Source organism: Falco cherrug, chromosome 3 (genome assembly GCF_023634085.1).
Source record: "Falco cherrug isolate bFalChe1 chromosome 3, bFalChe1.pri, whole genome shotgun sequence".
Lineage (NCBI taxonomy): Eukaryota > Metazoa > Chordata > Aves > Falconiformes > Falconidae > Falco > Falco cherrug.
Genome location: NC_073699.1, coordinates 100,315,470 through 100,339,368, shown reverse-complemented (window position 1 = coordinate 100,339,368; position 23,899 = coordinate 100,315,470). Strand labels below are relative to the sequence as shown.

General features: G+C 43.8%; 1 protein-coding gene across 3 annotated transcripts in view; it reads left to right on the top strand.

Moving 5' to 3' along the window:
* MBOAT1 (membrane bound O-acyltransferase domain containing 1) overlaps nucleotides 1-23,899 on the top strand; it is a 58,002-nt gene that overhangs the window by 9,447 nt on the left and 24,656 nt on the right. Inside the window, exons 2-4 of one of the 3 annotated variants that reach the window (XM_055705468.1) lie at nucleotides 14,875-15,020; nucleotides 15,581-15,658; nucleotides 19,450-19,545. In XM_055705468.1, the coding sequence (XP_055561443.1) occupies nucleotides 14,875-15,020; nucleotides 15,581-15,658; nucleotides 19,450-19,545 (320 nt within the window). The remainder of the gene's footprint in view (nucleotides 1-14,874; nucleotides 15,021-15,580; nucleotides 15,659-19,449; nucleotides 19,546-23,899) is intronic. The other 2 variants (XM_055705469.1, XM_055705470.1) reach the window with 2 other exon arrangements.

Sequence of the window (23,899 nt, the reverse complement as noted above, 5' to 3'; positions counted from 1 at the left end):
GCACAAGGTAAAAGGGAAAAAATTACAGGTAGACTTCTCTTAAACATGCAAAAACAAAGTGAAAGAGCCAGGTCATTTGCTTTAGGAAGTGACCGTTAAGAGGGATCATGGTGGAAGTATCCATGAGCAGCATAAATGAAATAGATCTAGGACTTCTTCCCTTCTGTCTCCCAGTGTTTCTCCACATGAAGAGGAAAAATGTGGTAACGTTGGAAGGCTGCGGATTCAGTAGTGATTAAAATGAAGGTCTTTTTCCTGCAGTCCAGAATGGACTGTGAAACCCATTTCAACAGGAGGCTGCTGAAGCCAAGCTCTTGGCCAGAGCCAGTGTGGACTTGGATGTTTAAATGAAAAACATGAGTATCTAGATGAAGATACTTAATAGCTTAAAAGATTTTGGAAGTATGTGTTGTTTTGTTGGCTCCTTTCAGGGCCTGTCCCCTCCACAGGCACTGGTTTCTGGCAGGTCTGCTTCAGGTGCCACTGATGCTTTTGGGATCCTGAGCCACCGCTGGCAGTCCCAGGCAGAGTGGCTGTTCCTGTTACAGGTGAGTGGGTCTGCTGCTAGAGTCGTCATCCCTTCCCAGGGCTTGACTCGAGGCTGGATTTATTCCTTGAGTTCCTTCTTCACGTGGTGATGGAGCAGGAAGCAGCAGGTCTCCGCAGGGAGGCTACGCCAACACCCAAAAGATGTCCCTTCTCCAGCAGCCCGCTTTCAAGGAGCCCAAGCTACAGCAGCCTTTCTGTTAGGTTATACAGAAAGTAACCGGTCCCTTCGATGCTCTGTGATGTGTTTCCCTCTTGGTTATCCTCTTCCTTGTCTGTTCTGATCTTTAACTGTTGGGGCTCTTTTTGTTGTCCATAGGGTGAGCATTTCCTTAGCATATATTTAGTGCTGTATTTGGGGACTTTGTGATCTGCACATTCTCTTTGCAGGTGTCTGGCGTTGTCTGCCTTCATCCTTTGATAGGGTTCCAACATCCTGATTAGTAGCCTGTTATCTAACTGTTTATCAATCATACATTCTACATGCACCATTACCTCAGTTGCCTAAGCATCTCAGTTAGGCTTCCTGTTTTTTTGGCCTGGATAGAGTTGAGTCAGGGTTTAAATGATTATTAGGAGAGAATTGATTCCCTATCTGCCGCATCTTTTTCCCTTTTCGCTGACGCTTCAGTTTTTGAGCTAAGTCAATGAGGGCAACGTACCAGACCGGTTTGGAAGACCCTAGATGGCACGTGTGCCTCTGTCTCCCCTGCCTAGGATCAGGTCTTTACAATTGCTTGGACTATTTCTGCCTAAGAGGTGGTGGCCTCATTTATTTGCTGGCAGGTGGAACTACTGACTTGCGCCCTGGAGAGGCTTTGAGCGGTCAGTGGGGACCCAGGTCCCTGGGTATCCCCTTCTGAGCCTCCTCTCCCCGTCCTGTGTTGGGTCCACGCTGCTCATGGCTCGGGTGCCTTCCAGCATCAGGGAAAGTGAAAAACTGCTGCACTCTGCATTTTAGGGCTACAGTAACAGTGGGAAAAACTCCATGTGTGTTTGGAGATATCTTAAGTTTGCTAAAAATCAAACCTGAAATGCTTGCTCAAAGTGCTGCTGAGATAGCCACATATTAGTGGTATAAAACCTTGCGACAGAGAGATGGAAATAAATTTTGCAAGCCAGCTATGCACATCGTGCAATGCCCTGGTTCTTTTAAAGCATGTTTTCTTAGGCTTTATGTGTAAAGGGCATGTTTGAAAGGGAAGTTATAATTATTTATGCAACTTAAAGGACTGTTTAATTTCTTTTCCCTGGCTATGCTCAAGTTCATAGGGTGTTTTGAGAAGAGCTCACTTGGAGTTTCTGGAATTTTGTTGCTGTACTTTGTTTCTTGGACAATAAGTTGCCTGTCACTGCGTAGCGGGGCCATCACTGTAATAATTCTAAAATGTGAGAGCATTTTTTCTTTTTTTTTCCAACCTGTTGAAGAGGAAAAAATGAGACTTATTCCTGTTGCCTAATGATTACTGTCCTTTGTAAAGGAAAGCAAGTTAAATTTCTGCTGTTGCTGACTCATAAGCATGGCAAGAATACACCTGGGGAAAAATGTAATACTGTGGTAATACAAACGTGGGTGGGTATTTTTCCTCCTGATATGGCAGTTATCTTTGGAAAGTATCAGTGTTATAACCCAAAGTTCTGCTGTACTGTATGCAAACAGAAGCATGGAACTCTAGGGGGGGGGGGGATATATAAAGAAGGCAGCGTGCTTTTGATGAGGCAAGGAAATTAAATCATTTTTCCTCAAATGCAGTGCAAATGAATTGAATTTATAGCAAAATCCAAGTATCTCTTCTTTTTATTTTTTGTTAACTTTACATTTCTTTATTCACCAGCTGACACTTGCTCATGCTGTGTTTTCCTGTTAGTTTTTGTTTTGATTTGGTTGCTAAGTTTGAAACTAGGAAATGTGTTTTGTGGTGGGGTTTTGGTTTTGGTTTTTGGTGGGGTTTTTTTTGAGAGGGGGTAACCCCTGGAATTCATTCAGAGCATGACTCTTTGGAAAGGTACTAATGATTTCCAGATGATTAGTTTAGTGACGGTTGAGATGTTTGACTTGCACTGAGTCCTGAGCGCTTGTCATCTCCAAGTTAGATGTTTTCAATAGCGTCTGAAGTTGAACGCCTAAAATTAGACACGCTCCAAAGTTCAGCTTCCAGAGATATTTGCTGTAGATGTAAGGTGCTTGTAGCACAGGCATAACTAAACAGCTGGGGCTATGTTCTGGTCATCTTGCATGGTTCAAGATCCAAAATAAATGAGCATGAAGTGAGCATGCTGCAAATTCTAAGCAGAAAAAAGGAAGGAAAACCCAGCCACAACAGGATATTGTTGCAGTACTCGTTTTATTGGTGCCTTCTCTTCCTGCCACAGTTCTGAAGGGGTTAAAAATAAGTCTGCAGCCCACATGAATGAAGGTTAGATAAACATATCTTATACTAAACAGCACAGAGCAATAATTTTACTTTTAAACTGTAGTGCAATAGTGAAGAGCAGTATTTTATGACTGAAATTTCACGATTGTGAAGGCAAGGATCTGAAGCTGGCAGTTACAGAGGGTGGCTGATCCTACACGGTCACTCCTATAGCAAAGAAATGGGACAAAGATAGTTGTGCTTGAATTGAAAAGTAATAAAAAAACCCAACTCATACACAGCTTTCTGGAAGTAGGCTACAAAATGAAGGAAAAAGCTATCTAGAAAATTTGCTTGCCAGCAGAATCAAAGGTCATGGTGGGAATGGGGGACTCTGCAAGCAACTGCAGAATATGAAGTTTTCTTGGGTTATGGAAACAAGGGGAGTGACTTACTCTTATGTTTGCAAAGATAATTGCCAAAATGTACACTGGTTTTCCCAGTCAAATAAATGACTCTGGCTAAAGTTTAGTAGTAAAAAGAGTGGTTCTGTGTCTATCCCTCCCCTTGTGCCATGCTTTTTTTAACTTCTCTTGTCAAAAAACTCTCAGTTTTGCATCTGCACAGGTTGAGCTGACTGAAAATGAACTCTACCAAAAAAGAAAAAAATCTGAGCAGATTCACTGCAGATTTTCCCTGGGCCTTATTGATGGCATCCCAAAATCCTTATGTATCCTTTTCTGCCTGCAAGGGAATTCCATGTTGAAAGGTAGCTGGGAATATTTTCTGTACAGCTTTTAGCAAGTTCTGTGGCTCTGCAGTGTTGGAAAGGGTATGGTGGTGCCCTGAGATTTGTGCCCCTTGTTTTGCTAGGTTGGAGCGTGGGCAGAAGAGCATAGTTCTTCACCTCTTCATGTTGACGTGCCTTGAAGTGATGCTTCTGAGCTCTACTGAAGGCATTTTCTTTGTTGTTCACAAAGGTTTTCTTTTACTGGGTGTTCTGGAGATGCAAAACTGCTTAGACAAGGAGGAGGACAGGAAGAGCTGAGGTTTGCAGCACCTGGGTGCAGGAAACCAGTTGTGTTCAACTACACCCATCATGTAGGAGTATTGGTACCCTGAAACACTTCCACATGTATCTGGCAGTAGACATACCTGTCATTTTTTTCCTGAAGTACCTTCTGATTGGCACCTTGTTTTTTTCCCCCTCCAGCTCTGTTTCATGGGCTTAATTTATTGCAGAACACCAGCTTCTGGAACATGATCCCATTTTACAGTGCCTTGAAGTGGTAACCCAAAAAGCGGAGCACCAGGAACTGTGAGACTGCGAGCACCGGGTCACTTCTGAAAATTTCATTTTGTACAACTAAGTGCAAGTCCACTTTCACAGCCCAGAGATTTATTTTTATTTAATGCATGTAGTATGGCTACTCTTTGTCTTTGCAAGTCTGCAGTGTACGTTCCTACACCTAAATTTACTCATCTAGATTACTTTTATAGTAGAGGTACCTGTTTTAGGATTAGATGAATTCCAGCCTAGAGCTGCCTTTTTTCTCCATTGACAATAAAAGAAATTTAGGTGGACTAGCTCAGGTATTGACATCAGTGTTAGGACAGATAAATTCTGCCCCTTCCTCTAGCAAAGTCCTTGCATAAATGTTTAAAGCATGCCCTAATATGCTATTTTTTGCAGTGGCCTTGTTTTAAGGTACTGTGAGCATGACTGAGCACTGAAATACAGGATGTTCCAGATTTTTGATGTGTAAGGAGGACATATATAATTCCTAATAAATTCTTACATAATAGCATTGCGATATCTGAAAGGTTTATTCTTTGATCAGGCCACTTAATTCCAAGCATAATATGCCTAAATTTAACACCGTGCTGACAGTTTCTACAGTGGGGGAAAAAAAAGCCCAACTTTTGGTTTAGAATGACTTGTGAAGTTGGCACTTTTTTTCCCCCTTCCTGATGTTTGTTTCTTTTTGTTGTGTGCACTTATTGGGATATCACTAGGATAATGTGAACAAAACTGCTCTGTTTGTATTGTTGCGTGTTTTTAGAGACCACCGGCAAATTCTTCTATAGAAGAGGAACTGAAAATAGAATTGCACAGGCATTGCAACAGCAATAATGGGGCAAGTTATTTTAGATGTGCCAGTTCCCATTCTAGTGAAGGATTGCACTTTAAGCCTACTGTTTTATTTTTAAATTGGGGAATATGTGCAGGCGCAAGGTTTTTATCTGGCCTGAAAGTTAAGCATGTTTCTGAATTGGGGCTTTCGAAACGCTGCTGTAAGGACCCTGCCATTCCTACATTCGTGCAGCTCCCATCGGGATTTGGAGAATATAATTTACACTGAAGCCACAGAACAACGTGCCAGCAGGGTGGTGGGGTATACGCACATCCATACTGTCTTCCTCCTCTGCATTTTGAATAAATCAGCTGTGTGCTTATGTCAGTTGCAGAGACAAAGGGAAAAGAAAGGTGCTGGACTTGCTGTGCTGTGTTCTAAGGTTTTAAAAAAACTTTAAATCTGGGGGAGAAATGCAGGTCTGTGTTGATGCTACTCAGCACTGCTACTTTAACATTATTTACTGAAGAATATAAAAATAGAAACTGGACTGAAATCTCCAGAGCAGTTAGTGCTTGAGGCTGGAGAATGCAAGCTGGGTCACTTCTGATGAAACCCATCTCGGTCCTGTTTTTTTTGTCACTGACCCACTGGCTGTGGTGGCTGGAGTGTCAGCGTTGGAGGGCAGGGGCTGGGCAATGCTCCTGAAAGCTGTGTGAAAATCATTGTTTGGGGCTTGGGAGCGCTCATTATATCTGAAAAGACCAGTTGGGAACAATATCTATTATCCACAAATTCATTTGTGAAGAAGATGGGTGACTGGTGTATTTCACTAACCATTATGAAAGCTGAGGATCTGAGCTCCAGCTGGTTGCCTGAGCCCTCCAGGTGGCAAAGAAAGGGGGGAAGCAGTGGTGTGGTGTCCTGCCACAGGACAGTCCCATCACTAGGGTCCCTGAGGGCTCTAAGGGACCTTCAGAGGAGGCTTTGCAGGCACTGATGTCTCTGCTTTGTTGTATTTTACTCTCCTGGCATTGTTGTTTTCCTTGTTTCCGTTCATTTTCACTTCAGAATCTGTCTCCTAACTTTACATACGCTTAAGTCAGGGGGTCTTCTGAGCGGACCCTGCCAGAAGAGCCGGAGTGATGGAGTAATGTGATGACGAGCTCAACCTCTTCCCTTCACATTGGCATGAATCTGTGCGTAAGCAAGGAGGGTAGGTGATACAAGATGACATCTTTCCATCTTTCCTACGAGAAGTACAAGATCCCAGTGACTGCCTACTTCTTGTGGAAGCTTATGGAAAAGCAAGGCTGATGTTCCTGGTGGTGTGGGGGTTTTGTTGTGGGTTTTTTTTGGTTGGTTTTTTTTTTTTTTGTGTGTGTGTGTGGGTTTTTTTTGTTTTGTCATCCCCCCCCCCCCCCCAAATTCCCATTTGGATAATGACATTTCTCTCCTCTTGTTCCTTCTCTCATTGAAATGTCCACTCAGACCTGATGGCATATAGTTCTGCTTTTAGACATGTCTGCCATGTTGTACTATGCGATACTACCCCTGCACAGAGGTGTGTCAAATAATTCTTTTTAAAGTACTCTTTTTGGGTTAAAGGTACTGTAATTAAAATGCTACCTTGCTGCTGAGTAGCCTGACGGAATGAGGCACCTCTCCTAATAACCTCAAGGCATTCTGCTTTAAAAAAAACCCACCTGAATGAGTAAAAGCTCCAGCTTGTTTGATTTTTTAGTGCTGCTTCTATTACAGGTAGGAATTAATGTGGGCTACCTTGGGTGCAAGGGAATTTCATCATGTATTACTCACCGAGAGAACAGTACTGAGTTACAGGTAGTGGCAGAACATCACCGCACATAAATGATCACTACTTAAACATCTGTTGGACATACAGAGTCATTCCAGTTCGATGTAAGAGCTGTCGACAGCAAGCTGAAGCTGTGTTTGGATCAGGTCCACGCGTTAAATTTATCAGTCGGCAGAGGTAAATGTATAGGGGTGTGACTTAGTGTTATGATGTAGATTTAACTTCTAAAGCTTACTTGGGACTTAAATGTTTTTCTTTTAAAATTTCTGATGACTCAGGGTTTAGTTTGTTCTATAGCTATATGTGGGTGTCCTGCTAGTGATTCTTCTGCTGGTGGCTTCAGAGAGGTAATCCAGAAGGAACATCTGTTTCATGTTTATACTCTAAATCATGGAAGGATATTTGACCCTGGAAGTAGGAAAACAGCAGAATTTACCCAGGAAAACAGCACAACAGGCAAAAATACTGTCAGTTTGGTGTATTCCACTGTACCAACTCCACATTCCACATGCAACAGCAGCAAAAACCCCAGAGCTATGAGAACGTAGTGCCGCTTCTGAAGGGGACAGTAGATTAGTCACACATGTACGCTTTTCTCTCTGCCTCTCTCTCTCCCCCGCTACGAGAGAAATTCTATTTTCAGACCTTTGCTTCTGCCCCCTCACAATCTCCCACAGGACTCCTACCATGCAAAGTCAGAGAAATGAGTTGTTTCAGTGTAATACCGGAGATGCAACTTTTCAGTAGTGGTACAAGTATTTCCTCATTGGAATTGAGTTTGTCTCCTCTCTGATCCGTGCTGTTGGCAATTTGCAGTGCCTGGCTGTGCACGGAAACACGGCATCGTGTAAGCGACAGTCTGTTCTGAGTTCTTCACAAATAAATGCCTGTTTGTGCTGGCCCTGGGTGTACCTAGTTCTGTGCAAAGCGATGCCGCTGTGGGAAATAAGGGGAGCCGCACAGGGGGTGTTACACGAGTCCTTTTCCTTTGTGGAAGCCCAAGTCAAGATTCTAGCGGTGCAAAGCTTGACGTGGTTTCTGTGATATTGCCCTCCTTTTGGGGGTGTTTGTCCCCTCCCTGTGTAGAGCTGAGTGATCTCTGCAGAGAATATTTGTCCTTATGGTTATAAAAATAGCCTGGAAGATCAAAATATTTTGAAAAATTTCAGTAAGTATCAGATATCTTTGAGATGATCTGGTTAATGAATATTCCATCTCTCATTCTTAACACACCCATTTTAAATATCACAATTTGGATGTTACAAAATGCTAACATAACAGCAGGTCTATTATTCAACATCAAAGTAGAAATGTCTCCATCAAAGTGAACTTAAACATGTTGTTTGCCAGGTGTCTTTGGTTCTATGTGCAAAATAACCTTTTAAACAGAGAAAACGGGTTATTGCGCTTCTGTAGTTCTGGCGTTCTTTGCAAGAGAGACGCCATCCTGGAAGATGGGCTGATCTCGGGCAAAGCGGAATGCATCCACTTCCCAAAATACTTCCCGAGCACTGCCGGGCTCCATAGACAGTGATTTGACTTGAGAAGGAGTTGCTGTTGCTGCCAGTAGTTTCTATTAACATGGTTCTTTATGCTTTTCCATATACTAAAACCAGATGTTTGGAGATCTGCGGTAAGTTAGTGAATTGAGGAGAAATTCTTATTTGCCAGATAAAAACCTTGTAGCAGCCTCCTAAGCTGATGCTCAGTAGCTCGTTAGTAGATAGTAGCAAATACAGAATATCTTGACCATGGGTCATAATTTCATCTTTACATTGAGACACCATGGAAAGCATTGTTCAGCAGATGAAATTCTGATTTGAAGCTTCATTCCCTCATTTGGCTGGTAAGTGCAAGGCCTGGAATGAAAGGAGAGGTGTCTTCTGTGCCATGTATAATCCGAGGATGCTGCATCATCTGCTGCACATAGAAGTGAGCATGGATGTGGGTGCTAGCTGGGAATATTCCAGCAGCCTGGCTGTGCCGTTAAGACACTTGTACCTCTGTCCGTGAACATGTATGGATGTGCCACACGCCTGGTTTTTGTCTGGAGGTTGTGTGCTGTGGGGGACACGGCAGCACCTTGTCATCCGAGTGACAAGTGAGCAGTGTGATTTCTCGTAGTGATTTTCACCGTGCATGAATTATAGCAGTAATAGGAATTTTGCTTACAGAGGAGTGTCTGGTTTGGGCAATGGACTTAATTGCCATTTGGAGAGAACTGCGTGGCCAATTTGTTAAATCCTCCTAGATATTTGGAAAGTGAGATCAGTTTTTCTGCTGGTATAAGGGAGGAAAAAAGTAGTAAAGGGAAAGCAAAGTATTTTTGTGGTCAAAACAGAATGCAGGATATTTCTTCCTGATACTTAATTGTAAGGAAAATGGTAAAAGCACTCAGGTAACAGGCTACATGCTTAAACTTACTTCTTAACTCTTCCTCTAGTGTGATCTAGTAACCCTCCAGTGTCTTTTACCACTTTTTTAAATGGGGGGATTTGCAGATGCAAGGCTTACGGGGTGAGGGGCATGGAAACGTCCTGAAGTGGGTGATCAGTAGCTTACCCTGAACTACGGTAATTGGTGACCAAGACTGTTTGTGATGATTCAGTGGAAGGGTATAAAGCTGGGTTTTGCCTCCTCTCCTGTTTTCCATTTCCCATCTCAAGAACTTATAGCTAGGAAAAGCACTTTCCATTTTCTCCTTGTAGGATTTTTTTGTGTGTGGGTTTTTTTTTTTTTCTTTCCCATTCATTTTTCAGTGCACCAAATAACCCATTTACCTGTCTCCTTTTGTAAACATGCTATGGCTCCATGACTCTCCTGTTAGAGGAATTTGACAAATTGCTGCTTCCCCACCCCACCCCCCCCCCCCCCCCGCCCAGACTTCCACCACGGAGCCAGTTTGCCTCCAGAACAAAAGGTGACAGTTGTTCCTACTCAGCATTATTGGCAGTGGGCTTGTGTCCTGCAAACACTGAGCTGTCGAGGCGCACGTATGTAGCGCCAAGTATTTGGAACTTTTATTTTGTGACTTGCCAACTGACTTTTACCCTTGCAAGGGCCCAGCTGCAGATGGGTCATGGGACCCTATAAAAGATAGAGGAAAAGGTTTTATGGTTAGGAAGTGGAAGAGATGACTTCCCAAGGTAATATGGCCTGCCTGTTGGTGGAGATGACCGAGAAGGTGGCTGTTGGTCCCTGGGAGTTCGTGCTTCCCCTTCTGACAGTACCAGTCCAACATCTGCCAAGTTGCTTTCACCCAGTTAAAAACAGGAGAAGATGCAAAGGCTTGAAGTAGATGGAACTAACCCTTACATACTCTGAGGGCTTTGATTTTAGCATAATAGTATAGGGGGATCTTGAAACCGTTATGTTTGGTTATTCTTCTGTCAACATCATGGGTGCTTGGTCGGTTGGTTTGACCTGTACTAGCTTTGTATAAAACTCAGTTTTGCAGTGTAAACATCACTTGGAGTTACTGCTGCTACAGAATTTGAATGGATAAAGGGAGGAACTACAGGTTGGTTTGTTTGGTTTTTTTTTTTTTTTCTCGTTGTCTGTACCTGGTGTTTACATGCTCTGGATCCATCTGGCCTTTTAAAGTCGACACTATTAGATATTAAAGAATTCCTTAACCAGACAACAGTAACCATCAGCTGAGTGGGGCTGGAGCTGTTCCAGATTTTCTCTCCCTCCAAAAGTGCCGATATCTTGTTTCTGCATTGCCATGCTGTCTTCAGCTGGCCGTGACTCAGATACACGTCTTCCAGATGTCGTTGCAGACTGCCTTTCTGTCTTCCAACGTTTAATCATGGAAAATGAAAGGAAGGTAGTATCTTGCTTTGGCAACATATCATGTGCTCTGATTCCTAATTTTATTACATCTTATCCACTAGAGCATGGAAGACTGACTGTAAAAAGCAAAGGTGTTTCTTTTCTTCTTGCAAAGTTGAAATCAGACGTGCAAAAATTTGATGGCAACACCGAATAGACCCACTAAACCCATGGATTAAATGATTTACAATGGTGGGTCAGAATGAGAAGGGTTAATTCTCGTATAATTTCTGTTTCTGTGTTATTCTTGTGTGGGCACCATTCATCAATGTTTAGAAGCCCTCAATTTACTGTTGACAAAGTGTTTTTAGCAACAGTGGAAATAACCAAAAAGGAGTTACACGAACCCTTTTCTCTCTGGAAAGGGAAAAGGGAGGAAAGTGTGACTGCTGCTTCACTTGTGATGCAGCACAACATCTCTCAAATCATAGAGATCTGTTCACTTAGGTACCTTAAATATGTAGAGCGAAGAATAAAATTAATCTTAAGTGGAATGCAGTAAAGTCACTGTCAGAGGAGCTGGCAGTCTTTGTGTGTACACATGTGAATGCTGCATGTGTGCAAAATGTTATGTATAAATAACTAATTAGAGGTGGTAGTTTTAAGAAAAACTATTATATCTCTCTGTTACTCTGTGGAGAACAGACCAGGTCTGGTCTTGTACCGGAGTTAGTGCTCAGGTTTACATACGCAGTTAAGCCTGCTAGACAGAACAAATTTTTCTCAACACTTGGAAAGGAGCACCCCAGTTTTACTGGTGTCTTGACGTTCGTCTTATCCTCAAACCCAAGAAACAAACAACTTCCCTCCCTCTCTTTGTGACGGGTTATAGTTAAGAAAAGATTTGGCCTGTTTTAGTCATGCTTTCAGCTTGGCTCAGGTGAACTCAGAAGGGAACAATCTGCAGGTGAATTCTGCAGTCAGTCAGAAAGTCAGTCTTGTGGTAAACTATGTGCTAGACCTTCTAATAAGTTCTGTGCAGCTAAGTTTCATCCTGCAGACTGAACCCCGCAGAAATCAGAGGTCATCTTGCTGCATTCAGGTACTGAGTGTAGGGTAAAAGAAGTATTCTCCAATACTATTTCCCAATGTTTTTGCCCAACAGGTACCAAATACCTCATGGATGACAGAAAGGTTTTATCGGTAATTGTTGTGTTTACCTGGCTTTCTTGTTCATTGGTATCCCTCTCCCAAGCCCTCTGCTGCTGAATCCTTTAACGCCTATAGTGTTGCTTGTAATGTGTATGTGTTGCTGTAAATACACACCAAAAAAACCCTGAAAGTCTTAATGGTAAGCAAATTAAAACAAAGGCAGCGTGTTGTGTTTAGGGCAGTGTTGTCTGTCAGAAAAACACGGCCATGAAGTGGCAGAACCTGGAAAACTGCCAATGATTTCTAGTGGCTGCAGTTCGGCAGGGAGGGTAAAGGCGTGAATGTTCTTGGCCAGCGAGCCAGCGTTCTCTTTCTGCACTTCGTACTGCTTTTATTTTTCTCCTGATCCAAGAGTCGATCTCCCAAGCAAGGCATTGGGTACCACCTTCTCACTTCCTTTGTGCTGTTGTGGTGGGTCGCGTCACGTACGTATGACACTCAGGAATCCTGATGTGAGTTTTTGACTCCAGCACCATCACTGTCACTGACAGACCCTCAAAAGGAGGGTTAATCTTTAGGGGTTTGAATCATAGCTGTAACTTCTCGTGGCGTGTTGTAGCCATTCCTACATAAGGATCTTTCCAGTTTAATTCAGTACAAAAAGGGTGAACTAGTATTCTGAGATTATTGCTTGCCAAGTATATCGTGTCTGTGATATTTGGCTGCTTTGCAGAAACATCTCTTAGAAATGAAAAGCTGATTGAAACGTAAGGTGAGCATGTGCTTTTGCTGTTCTCCTGGTTTACCTCAACTCAAGCACAGAGGAAAAAACGTCTTCGTTAATTTGCACAACAGAAGGAGGCTGTGCTAGTGGCACAGTTGGTGTACCCATGCTAACTTTAATCCAAGTAGCACAGGTAAGCACGCTCAGAGGAGCTGGTAGCGTAGGCAAGCAACAGCGTATGGATGCAAGGCTGCTGTGCCATTGTGCACTGGATGTATGCTTGTGGTCTGAGCTGCTTGCTTGCTGCTGCTGTGAGTACCTGCCTTAGCTATGTAAACGCTGTTACAGTTGTGTTTGCCAGGGGATTTTGCATTTGCATTTTGCTGTGTGTGTGAACCTCTGAAGTCCCAGCATCTTTAACATCTCTAACTGAACATAGAAGAGCTAGATGAAAGTAAAAAAGTGAATGCTTGCTTATCTGGATGGTTTTTGCTGGTGTAAAGCTTCTGTGAGTGACGCTGCACGGAAAGGTGGTGTTGTCTTTTAAGCAGTCAGCCACATCAAGCTTCTTGGAGTCTCCACACTTTCCTCCTTCATACTGAATCAGAGGGGCTGTGCCACAGAGCTGAGCGGCACTGGATGTACTAGTATGACCCTAACTGGGAACAGGCTGGGGTGGGATTGAGCTTCACGGAATTGTCCTGGATGAGCTGGCATCCCATGGTCTTGGGAACTTGCTTAGAAAGGGTGCAGTCAGAGCAGCCTTGCAGGGGATGTCCTCTCTTCAGCCATTTCTGCAGTACCTCTGGCTGTGGGAGGAGGGCAGGGAGGAGTTGGTGGTTTTAGCGTATCTGTATGGTAATGGTCCAGATGAGTTTGGGATTTGCAGTACAGCACCTGGGTTTTGTGAGACCAGCACAATTTTATTCTCTTATTTTTAAATCTTGTGTGGAAAATAAGAATTACTTGCTTTTGGGTATAGTTCGATGATAGCGTCTGTTATAAACGCTGGTTGCTTACATGAACAAGAAATAAATTGATATTGGCTCTACTTCAAAGAATTAAATTTCAGCATATCTAAGTATTTAAGTTATTGCATTATTCTATTGCATGGCTGCCTGCGTCACTGAAATAAAGGAACTGCAGCAATGCAGCAAACAAACCTTTAATAAAAGCCTTTGCTTGAGCAGCGCCATGCTGGATGTAGTCCACTGGAATAAAAGCAGTTTGGGACTGTAGTGTCTTGTTAAACACATTGTAAATGTTTTGACAAGAAGCCTGGCTGGATCCAACCACCTCTGGACAGCCAGCATGTCAGAGCATTTCCGAGTGAGATATATCATCCTGTCCTGGACTGATGGCTTTGGGTAATCCTCTAATCCAGGTGATTGCTTAAATGTTGCAGCCTATTTAGTTTTGCTCAGTCTAGGATGACTTGCTGCTGGAGAGCTCAGGGTCATTTTATTTTATTTTTATTTTTTTTAAAGAGGGACTGCAGCTGAATAAATGAATTAAACTCCAGCTGTCTAGGGTCCAGGCTGGATTTATGGATGTTGTATCCTAATGCTGTATTGCTTTGTTAGAGACAGCTGCTGAGCTCTGTTGTTCCACTGACTTCTGGGACTTTTGCTGTCAAAGAGAAGGTGACTTGAAGAAGGCGGCATGGTGTTGGTTTTGCTTTGAGGGCACTGAAGCAGTTGCTTGTCCTTTTGTCTGATGCAAGTACCCTCTAGTCATGGACTGCTTGCCCTCCACGTATACCTCTCTTGGGCTTCTACCGTGATTGCCGCCTCTTCGCGATGGGGCCAGACCACTTCCCATCCTCTATAGAGACATGCAGTAGCCAAAGAACAGTTGGAAGCATTTTCCTTTAGCTGTCTGCATGATGGTAGGGCAAAGTGGCTTTCATTGCGCTCTGAAACTGCAAAAAAATGGGAACTCGTCAGGCCTGCATGGAGGGTGCCGTGGAGTGGAGGATGACAGCTGAGGTGGCTGTCTGGTTATTGCTTAGGAAACAGCGTCACACCAGGATTGTTGATTTTGCCCTTGTTTTGGGGGTTGTTTTGGGGAGAAAGCAGGGCCCTGGGACAGTGCGTCAGAGTTCCAGTCTGCTCCTGGGCACTGCCTGCCAGGCAGAGGACAAGGAGGGGGTGACGTTCCCTGCAGCAGGTCTGGCCGGCCTGCCCCATGGAACCGCTCCTCCTCTTGGCTGAGGGTTTGGGTGGCCACATGCTCCTTTAACTCCTCTGTTGCTGGCCAAGGAAGGTCCTGTTTGGGCTCACAAGTGAGAATGCTCAGAATCAAAAGATCCATTGCTCTTGCTTTCCCCTCACTTTTCCTGGCTCCACTTTTTATTGTTCTGAGCATGGAGAGACTCCTTTCCCTCCTTCTCCAAGAATCACAACCCTTTTTTGTTTTGTTTCTCTTTTACAGATCAATTTTGTAGCCTGTCAACTGTTTGCCCTTTTGGCTGCGTTTTGGTTTCGTATTTACTTGGGTCCCAGTCACGCCAGCTCCGCTGTTCGCCATGCATTTGCCACCCTCTTTGGAATATACTTTGCTGTCTTCTGCTTTGGGTGGTGAGTATTTAGTCACCATGTAGACAAGGCTTGGGTAAAAACATTTCTAAACTTTACATCAGCTTTTCTGGATTACATCTTTGTAGTCTTAAGACTCCTTCTATGTTATCCTAAAAAAAAAAACCAAAACAAAAAAAACCCAAACCAAACCCCAAATTCCTAACCAGCATAACCATCCCAAACCCCGAAAGTAAAATGAGCCATGGAAGTATTTGTAAGTGGAGTATTTAATCTGTGATGTTTTTTCTGGAAGTTAAAGCCACACCAGTCTGCTGTGAATATGTCTCTTTGGGAGAAGATGTGCCCAGTTTGGATGCACCCTTTGAGCCAGGCTGCTCTCTCTCCCAGTGAAACGCATTGACGATATCTTGTCAATAAGTATTAATCTATGTTGGATATTCAGGCTATAAAGATGTCATTGTGATAAACCATGTTTACTGGTACCCTGATGTGACATTGCATTTATGTCATTTGCATGGAAAAATACTCCCTTGCTCAGAACTGCCAGCCCTTCCAGGTCACGTAGAAATTATCTAAATGCTCACTTTGTTGTCTTCAAGGTATTCCATTCATCTTTTTGTCCTGGTGATGATGAACTATGGCATTATGAATATGGCGAGTATTCCCAACATCCACAGGTGAGCTGATGTGGCTGCAAGTCTGGAGCTGCCTCTCTGACAGCTTCTCTCCTTTCATGGAGAAGCATGAGGGCTCCTTAAGACCACCTTCTCTTCTTGCCTGCTTTTCTTTCCCAGTTGCTTGCAGGGGCTTTGTTCATTTGGTTACAGAAGCAGCTGTATTCTCCATTTGTGGTTTTTGCATTGACATATTGCATTTCCCTACAAAATTGCTGGCCTCAGAAGTTGGCTTTTGCAGGCTTACTAATTTATGCCCAAACCTCTGGTTTCTTAAACATAATGAAGTCATATTCTCCTTGGTCTTGTGTCCTTGAGGATCACTTTTGGTAATACTTTTTAATGTGTTTTCCCCCTTGCTGTTTGGCCTTTAGGTATTTTCCACTTATTCTTGAGTTAGGTAGTTCAAGTAAGGTCACTGTTGCAAGCTTAACTTAGTCATCTACGAAATTAAGTCTTGCATTTGGTACTGGGCTTTGAGCTTGAAAAAGTAGAAAGTACCAGAAATGTCATTGCTTTGAAGCAGAAGCTTATGGCATCATCATGAGAAGTTCTCTACCATGGGATCTTTCTTGTCCCTGTACAAATGACTTAGAGGAAGGAAAGCACCTAAGACTCCTAAAGTGCTTTATCATACCAGTGCCGTCCTGGGCAAAAGACAAGAAGTGCTTTCATGTGAAAATGAAAACTACACAGCAGTTATATCTGCTTCTTCCACTGCCTAAGAGGAAGCTCATGTGGAGGAGCTCCGCTCAGGCGTGGAGCCTTCTCCTGTGGGTACCGTGCTCTCCAATAGAGTTCAGCACCTGGAATTTTTAAAATTGTGTAGGTGAGAGGCGTTTGCTTCCCATCGATCCGCACAAACAGGAATTCTGATTTGTAAAACTGCTTCTTTATAGCAGGCTAGAAGGATGAGCTGGCAGTTCTTCCCACTTCTTTTGTGTTGGGCTCCTTCGCAGCACGTGGGTAACACTGTGGTTGGGTTTGGGGGTGTGAGGGTGATTTCTGTCTCTGTGCCATGTGCCTGTTTCTGTCGGTGCTGCTGAATGCTCACCCCCACATCAGTCTGGGCTGGGGTACAGAAACCCTGTCTTCGCTTGTCTTCAGGGCCAGGGCTCTCTGAGGGGCTGATGCTCAGTTAGTCATCTCCCCTTCTTCTTTATCACTCCCTGGGACGACCCCTCTCTGATATCCAAATGGGAACCATCGCTCAGGTTTTCTCTAGGATTGTTTTGAAATGTGAACCGTAAGCAACAGGCTTGTCTGTAGCAGTCACTGGCATCTTGCACCAGCAAGATGGGTATTAAGCAAGGAGGTTTTTTCCACCCCCTCACAGAGTGCAAAGCCTGGAAGTCCAGAGGTAATTAGTAATTAAAAAAAAAAAAAAAGTAATTGGACAATGTTTATGAAAGAAATGTCATCCAGAGACCAGAAGGAAAAGGTGCTGAAAAAGAAAAAACAGTGTATTACATGTCTCCTGGTTGTTTTCCCTGCACATCACTTGGGGGAAATGTAGGGCTTACTGGTTGTAGATCAGAGAAGGAATCATCCCGTGCTTGTACCTTCCTAGACAAGCTGAGGTGGTGGCAGGGAAACGGGCACGGTTTCAGCAGGAAACTTCCTCACTTCTCGCTGTTCAGCCAATTAGTCACAATGGAAAAAATATCTGTATACTGCAATGCAAATTAAGCTGGTTCAGGCAGTGTCGCCCACTGCTGCGAGATAGTCCTATGCAAATTTGAGTCAACGTAAAATGGCAATGCAACGTGCCAGAAAGCCTTAGGAGGGAGGGCTGGGAGGATTGTGTGAGGACTTTTCTACTGTATTCTACTAGCCTTAGCAGCATGACTCAAAGTACATACACATTATTAATTTTGGCAAAATAACAGTGTATTCAAGCTGCTTGAGAATAAGCTTGAAAAATGCCAGTTTAAGGGCTGGACCAGTTCGTGGGGTGAGGGGTGAGGGGGCTCTGTAAGAGCATGGGATCCTTCATAGTGGGGCTCCAAGACTTGGCTTTTTTCCCCCCCAAAATGCGAGTGGAAGCAAACAAATGAAATAAACTACATAGTTTAACCTGTGTGCTCCTTTCCCTGGTTATTTTCTGCTAGTTTGCTCTCTGGTGAGGCTGCCAGCCTTCAAGGCCTATAAATAGACAAATTAATCTGGCACCAGAAATGCTCCCAGCTGCAGCAGCAGTTCTGTATCTCTCTCCCTGCTCGCCTCCCTTTCAGTCTAGGTGTTTTACACTTAAGCACTGAGGCTTATTTTAGGTGCTTCATCCCGTCTATCACCGTTCCATGTCTGAGCTGGGTGACTTGCCTTTGTAGGGGTGCTTGCCATTCTCCATTGATGAGAAGGAGCTCAAGGACCTCACTGAGGCTGGACTGGATGCCTGACTCAGATAAAATAAGTTCAATTCTGCTCTGAATCTCCTAAAGAAGCTGTCGTCTCCCCTTAGTCTGCCTTTCATCCAGCTGTTTGCTGCGGGCTGCGTGACCTGCAGCCTGCCTTGCAATCCATCACTGTCACTCACACTGCAGTTTATTAGTCCCCCCGGAGTTAAAACTCATTTCTTTTAAAGCCAGCCATGATGTGACAAAAGCCTGGCTCATTTTCAGGCATCTGCTGACTGTTCCTCTTATCTGATTTCACTTTTAGTTTCCCACCGTGACCAATCCTCCCATGGCTCTGGGGGGACCCTTACCAGCCTGCCTGACCCCCCGTGGCTCAGCTCCGCTGGGTGTGCAGGACATGCAGCCTCCTTTGTTGTCATTTGTAGACATGTAGTCTGTGGGTCTTTGCATCTTCTTCCCTACGTGGCTAACTGCTAATGCAGGGGGCACCAGTAGACCTGGTCCTGGTCTGTCCACATGATGCGAGTCTTCCATTCTGGTGTCCCAGCTCTCCATTGCACTGTCCAGTTTGCTTTGTCTGTCAGCCACTTTCAAAATATCCATCTGCTTCTTACCTCCCCAGTATCCTCTTTTTCTTGCTCAGGTAAATACGGGGAGAAGTTAGTGATGAAAGGCTGCGTCTGCCCCTCCCCCCCCCCCCCAGAGACTCAACACATCCAGTCCTCAGACCCTTCAGCTTAGCAAGAGTCACACTACTGTCCTGCCCAACAGAATTTTGTGGTCATCTTGAAAAGCAGAGTGTGAATTCGTCACACTCCACATAAGGAATGCTTCTTCTGTTGGACTCGATGAGCTGCAAAGTCCTTTCCAACCTCAGTGTTCGGTGATCCTTCTGGAAGGTGGTGTGTTTCAGCATGTAGAGATGAAAAAATTAGGTCAGGTGTCATTATCTGCCTTTACACAAAATCAGAAGAGAGAAAATATCTTCAACCTGAAATATTTGCTTTCTGGTATATCTGAGAAGGACTTGTACATGTAAATAAGGAACATTTACAGATGAAAGAGGCAGTGGATAACTTCAGCAACACACATACAATATCATCTGGCTTCAAATACTTGAGTCAGAAATTTCGAAGTATTATGTGAGGGTGGGACCTCTGAAACTGAAACGCCCAACTTGAAGTGATCCTATTTCTTTTCTTGCCCCCCAGCCCCAGGGTGAGGAGACACCCCGTAACGTTTCAGCTGGACACACAAAATCATCAGTCCTCTCTGAAAATTTCTGCCAGATCGTGTAACATAGCTTCAGACTTGTGAAGAACCTAATTTGCAAAAATCGAACTCCATTCCTAAACAAGCTCGATCCCAATTTGAGGGATTCTAGTTCTTGTTGGTACTTGTGTTGGTAACGATGTGTTCTGTGTGTTATGTTTTTAGGTACTCCTTTGTCGTAGCTATGGGATACCTCACGTTGTGCCACATAAGCCGAATATACATATTTCATTACGGTATTCTCACTACAGATTTTTCCGGGTGAGTGAGTCTGCAAGCTGGGTCCTGTGTCAATTAATATTAGTTGAATTCAGTACGTTTTAAGAATAATTTTGTGTGTTATCTGTGGAGCACCTGCAATTTTGTTTCCTTTAAGCCTTTTTTTTTTTTTTTTTTTAAGGAAGGAATAAACACTGCAAGATTTTTGCATTGACTCATTGTTTCTGCTGTTTTCTTGCTAGGCACTATCTAGTTGGGAAGGTAGAGCTTGCTTTTCTAGGGCAGCCTGGGAGTGGGTGGGTGGGCACAGTGGCTCTCTGGAGCTGGAGGGGTGCTTACAGCCCTGGTGAGCAGCACAGTGGGTGCTCTGGTCCCTGGTGGGCTGCCCTCCTCCCGCCTTCCTAGGCACAGCTGGTGGCTCCGGGTCACCCTTTCCCTGGTTCTGACTGATGATGCTGCCCCAGCTGGGAAGGTGTTTCCCATGCTGGGCACTCCAGCCAGCGGGAGGGGTGAGTGGTGGGGGGAGCTGGGAGGTGGGTAGCCTGGGCAGAGGGACACGAGATCAGCTTTTGCTGTCAGTGCCAGTCATATGGGTTCTCTCACGGGGGCAGCTTGTGGCTGCTGCTGCTGTTTAAATAGCACAACTTTTTACATGCCCTGCATTCTGTGGAGTGGCATTTTTCATGTATCTCTGGTTTTGTTGAAGCAGTAGAGGATGCTTTGCAAAAGTACAGACAGCTAACCCTGTATATGTTGTTTATGAGAGGAGGGGATGCCTTTGTATGATTTAAAAACAATGTGCTAATCTGTATTCTACTCGCTTAATTGAACGTCTGAATACAGAGAAATTAGGAACGTACTATGAAACATTTCTGTAAACCAGCACAGTAAATTGTAGATGCCTCTTCCAGGCCTCTGTCTTCTTGTAGGCATCGAGGGTTTTGCTGCCTGTGTGCATGTGTCTCTGTGTGAGCTGGTGGGTTTAAGCATTTAGTGAAATTTCAGGAGATAGGGGGAAAGCTCCTCTGAGACTTTTGAGGGTTTTTTATTCGAGCAGGGGGCAGAAATGGGAACTTGCTCATTTAGATCCGTTTAGTTCTATCATTTTTTTCTGCAGTTCTTTTAATACACAAAAGCACATTCTGAAAGAGCATGACATACCAAAAAGCCAGTGAATGGGATCAGAATGCTGTGGCTCTGTGTGTGTGAGACAGAAACGTGAGCGAGCTCTCCTGGATGTGCTGAGTGAGTGTGTTAGCTGGCTGTCTCTGAAGGCACGAAATACAGATCCAGCAGAGACTGGGGGGGAGGAGAAGAGGAGTGGTGGTTGTTTGTATTATGGACTAGGTAGCATTTTTCTGCTCTCTTGATGAGAAAGGAGCTAGTCTTATCTAATGACGAGCTTGAGGATAAAAATGGTACTGAAAGACTAACACCTGAACTGAATCTGTTATTTGATTTTGTTCTGATGCTTCAAGATATAAAACAATTTCTAAAATTCCGTCAAACATCAAACTACCAGGTAGTAAAGAACTGCCAAATGTAGTATGGATATGAACTACATCTTCATGGCATATTTTAAAAGCTAAGAATAAATAAAAATATTGTAGTGGTATTAATAAAAACTTGCAATCCAAAGTGCTAAAAGCCAGGTCAGCATCATAAATCTGTCTTAAAACCCCTTTTCTTCAGCTGTAATTGCTATGTGCCCACTGAGGCTTCGTGCACATGCCTAAACAGATGTGATGACCCAGAGAGACAAAATATCCTCCCTGATCACATTTTTTCCATGTATGAGCAGCAGCTGAACCTCCTGTTGCTCCTTTTCCCGTGTTTGATGGTTCCTCATCTCTTGCATGTGGTAATAGGGAAGCATTGAAACAGGCTCCTGGCCAGAGGGATGGCCTCGACGTTCTCCCTCAGGACTTCAGAAACAACCAAGACAGAATCCACAGAGTGATGCCCATCTCCCTCCAGCCTCCCACCCTTTTGGGCCAGTGTGCCCGGGGATATGTGCTGAGAAGGCAAAATACCGCATTTCAGGGAATCTTAGAGGGAGCAAAAAGCCTGTTATCTGCTGACTTGTGTTTGGTATCCCCTAAGTCTCTGGTGCTATCCGAATGCAAAGGGGATGTTTTAATCCACATCAAATAGGCACGTTACTGGTCCTGGTGCCATCAGCTTGCCATGTCAGTTCCCTACGGTGACGAGCCAGACATTACAGGAGTGTTTCCCAGTGTTGGTGCTGCAAGCTGGCATACCTCGTTTGCTCTCTTGACCTGCTTTGTGCACCTAACAGCTTGCATGCATAACCCTTCTCATGCGTGCTTGCAGATGCCTTTGGTTGGTTCTTTAGTAATAGATGGTTGTGCCATTTGCTTGGAGTCTCCCCGTTTTGAGAACACAGCTTGTAAAACACAGGTAGAGGTGGAGAGAGTAACTAACTTTGGAGTCATGTCTTAAGCAAACTGGAAAATGGAAGATGAAACTGTGACTCGTCACTTCAGTGTTAAGGACACTTGTTCCGTGCTGGTGACTAGTTAATTCCTCTAACTCATGCAAAGGGTGGGTTTCGTTACTGACTTCCACATCAAAACTGTACTCAAGCTGTTTGCAGCAATTTCTTGATTTAAGAGGATTTTATATAATGCATAGTACTTCGGTGAAATCTCCATTTTCATGTTGTTTGGTGTTTTTTTTTTTTTAACTACATGCCAGGTTTTAATGAAAACCAGTTCCAGTTTGCTACACATTACATTTAAAGAAAATAATATTAAAATTACATAGATTTTTATCAAAGTTCTTTCATTTATATTATTTCACAAAAATGTGGTGACATAGTTTAGGAATTTTCTCTTGACTAGTTTCTCAAAGAAAGCTATTCATTTTTGAACACTAATTGTAAAATACTGCAACGCTGTGCTTTCCCCCTTAATTCAAGTCAATCTTTGAGAGACGTGCATATTTTATTTTGCTTGGTTTGCCATGGCATTTATACATTGTACCTGGGAAAACTAAGTCCTAACTCTTTATCTCTCTTTTTCTCTCTCTTATTTCTTCTTCTTTATGCTAAGAGGATTATGCTGGTAAGTTGCCTGGTTTCTATACAACTTTATAAAAATGGTAATACTAACATACAGTTTGTCTTGTGTTTGGTTTTTTGTTTGTGGGTTTGGTTTTTTTTTTGTATTGCAGGCTCAGACTAAGTATAGTAATATTATGGCTTTAGGGAAATATTAGTTTAAAATAAACCAAAGGATCTTGACTTTTGGAAACTAGCAATAGATATGGTTTCAATCTAGCAAGCTACATGAGCAAATGCCACATGCATATGAACATCTGGATGGAATTCAGCGGAGCTCCTCATCTGTATCACGTTGTGTCTGCTTTAATCCTTTGCTGATTTAAGACCAGAGGGCTTTTTGGTTTCCTCTTTGAATTCTTGCAGTGTCTCAGCAAAATTTCCTAATGTTGCAGCTCATTTGGTGAATGTCAGGGAGTGATCCTGCATATGTGAGTTTCTTGGTGCCATTCCTGACGGAAAAGGAACTGGGTTTGTGACAACCACCTTGTGCCCTGGCATTGCTTTCAGTCTTCTGGTGGTCATAGGGAGAGGGAGACTTGAGCAGTTTTCGTCCCTGCAGATGTCAAATCTGAACCTCTTACAGGAGTGTTTGGGTGGACATCACCCTGCAGAAAGGACGGACACCTTTATGTGTTCTCTCTATCCCAACTGCAGATCAGCAGCAGCGTTCTCAGCAATCCACTTGGAGAGGGATGGTCCTTGCAGGAGCCCTCTCGAGAGGCCATATAGGCAGATGCTTCAGCAACAAGTGTCACTCCAGGCAGTGAATTTTTGTGGGGTGGTTAGTGCTTTGTGGCTGGTTTTTCCCCTCTCAGTGGCTTATTATCAACCATAAAAGAAAGGAACAAAGGTCCAACAGCTGTTTTTCACAAAGGAAATACTTTTACTGATGGAAACAAACACAGATCTGCTCTGTTACCGTAATAAAACACAGCGCAGAAATACTAACTGGACCTGTGGGTTCAGTTGGTTGTTTTTATTTTCTTGTCTTTTAAATATATGGAGTGCAACATGTTGTTGCAGTGTGTGTTCCAGCAGCTCCGGGTAACTTTGGTCCGCAGCGAGTCCCCAGAGGCAGCAGAGCAGCGTAGGTGAGGATGGTTAAGGGGGGCCAGTCTGTTTGCTGTGCCCACTCGCTGCTTGGCTGCTCCGCTGGCCGTCTGTCTGCTGGAAACTGCACGGAGATCACTTACACAGAAGCCCTGCAAGATTTTCGCAATGTGGGAATTAGCCACAATTCAAGCAGGCAGTTGCTACTAGAGAGTTCCACATATCTAGTGCATCCCAGGATGCTTCCTCAGAAGTGAAGTA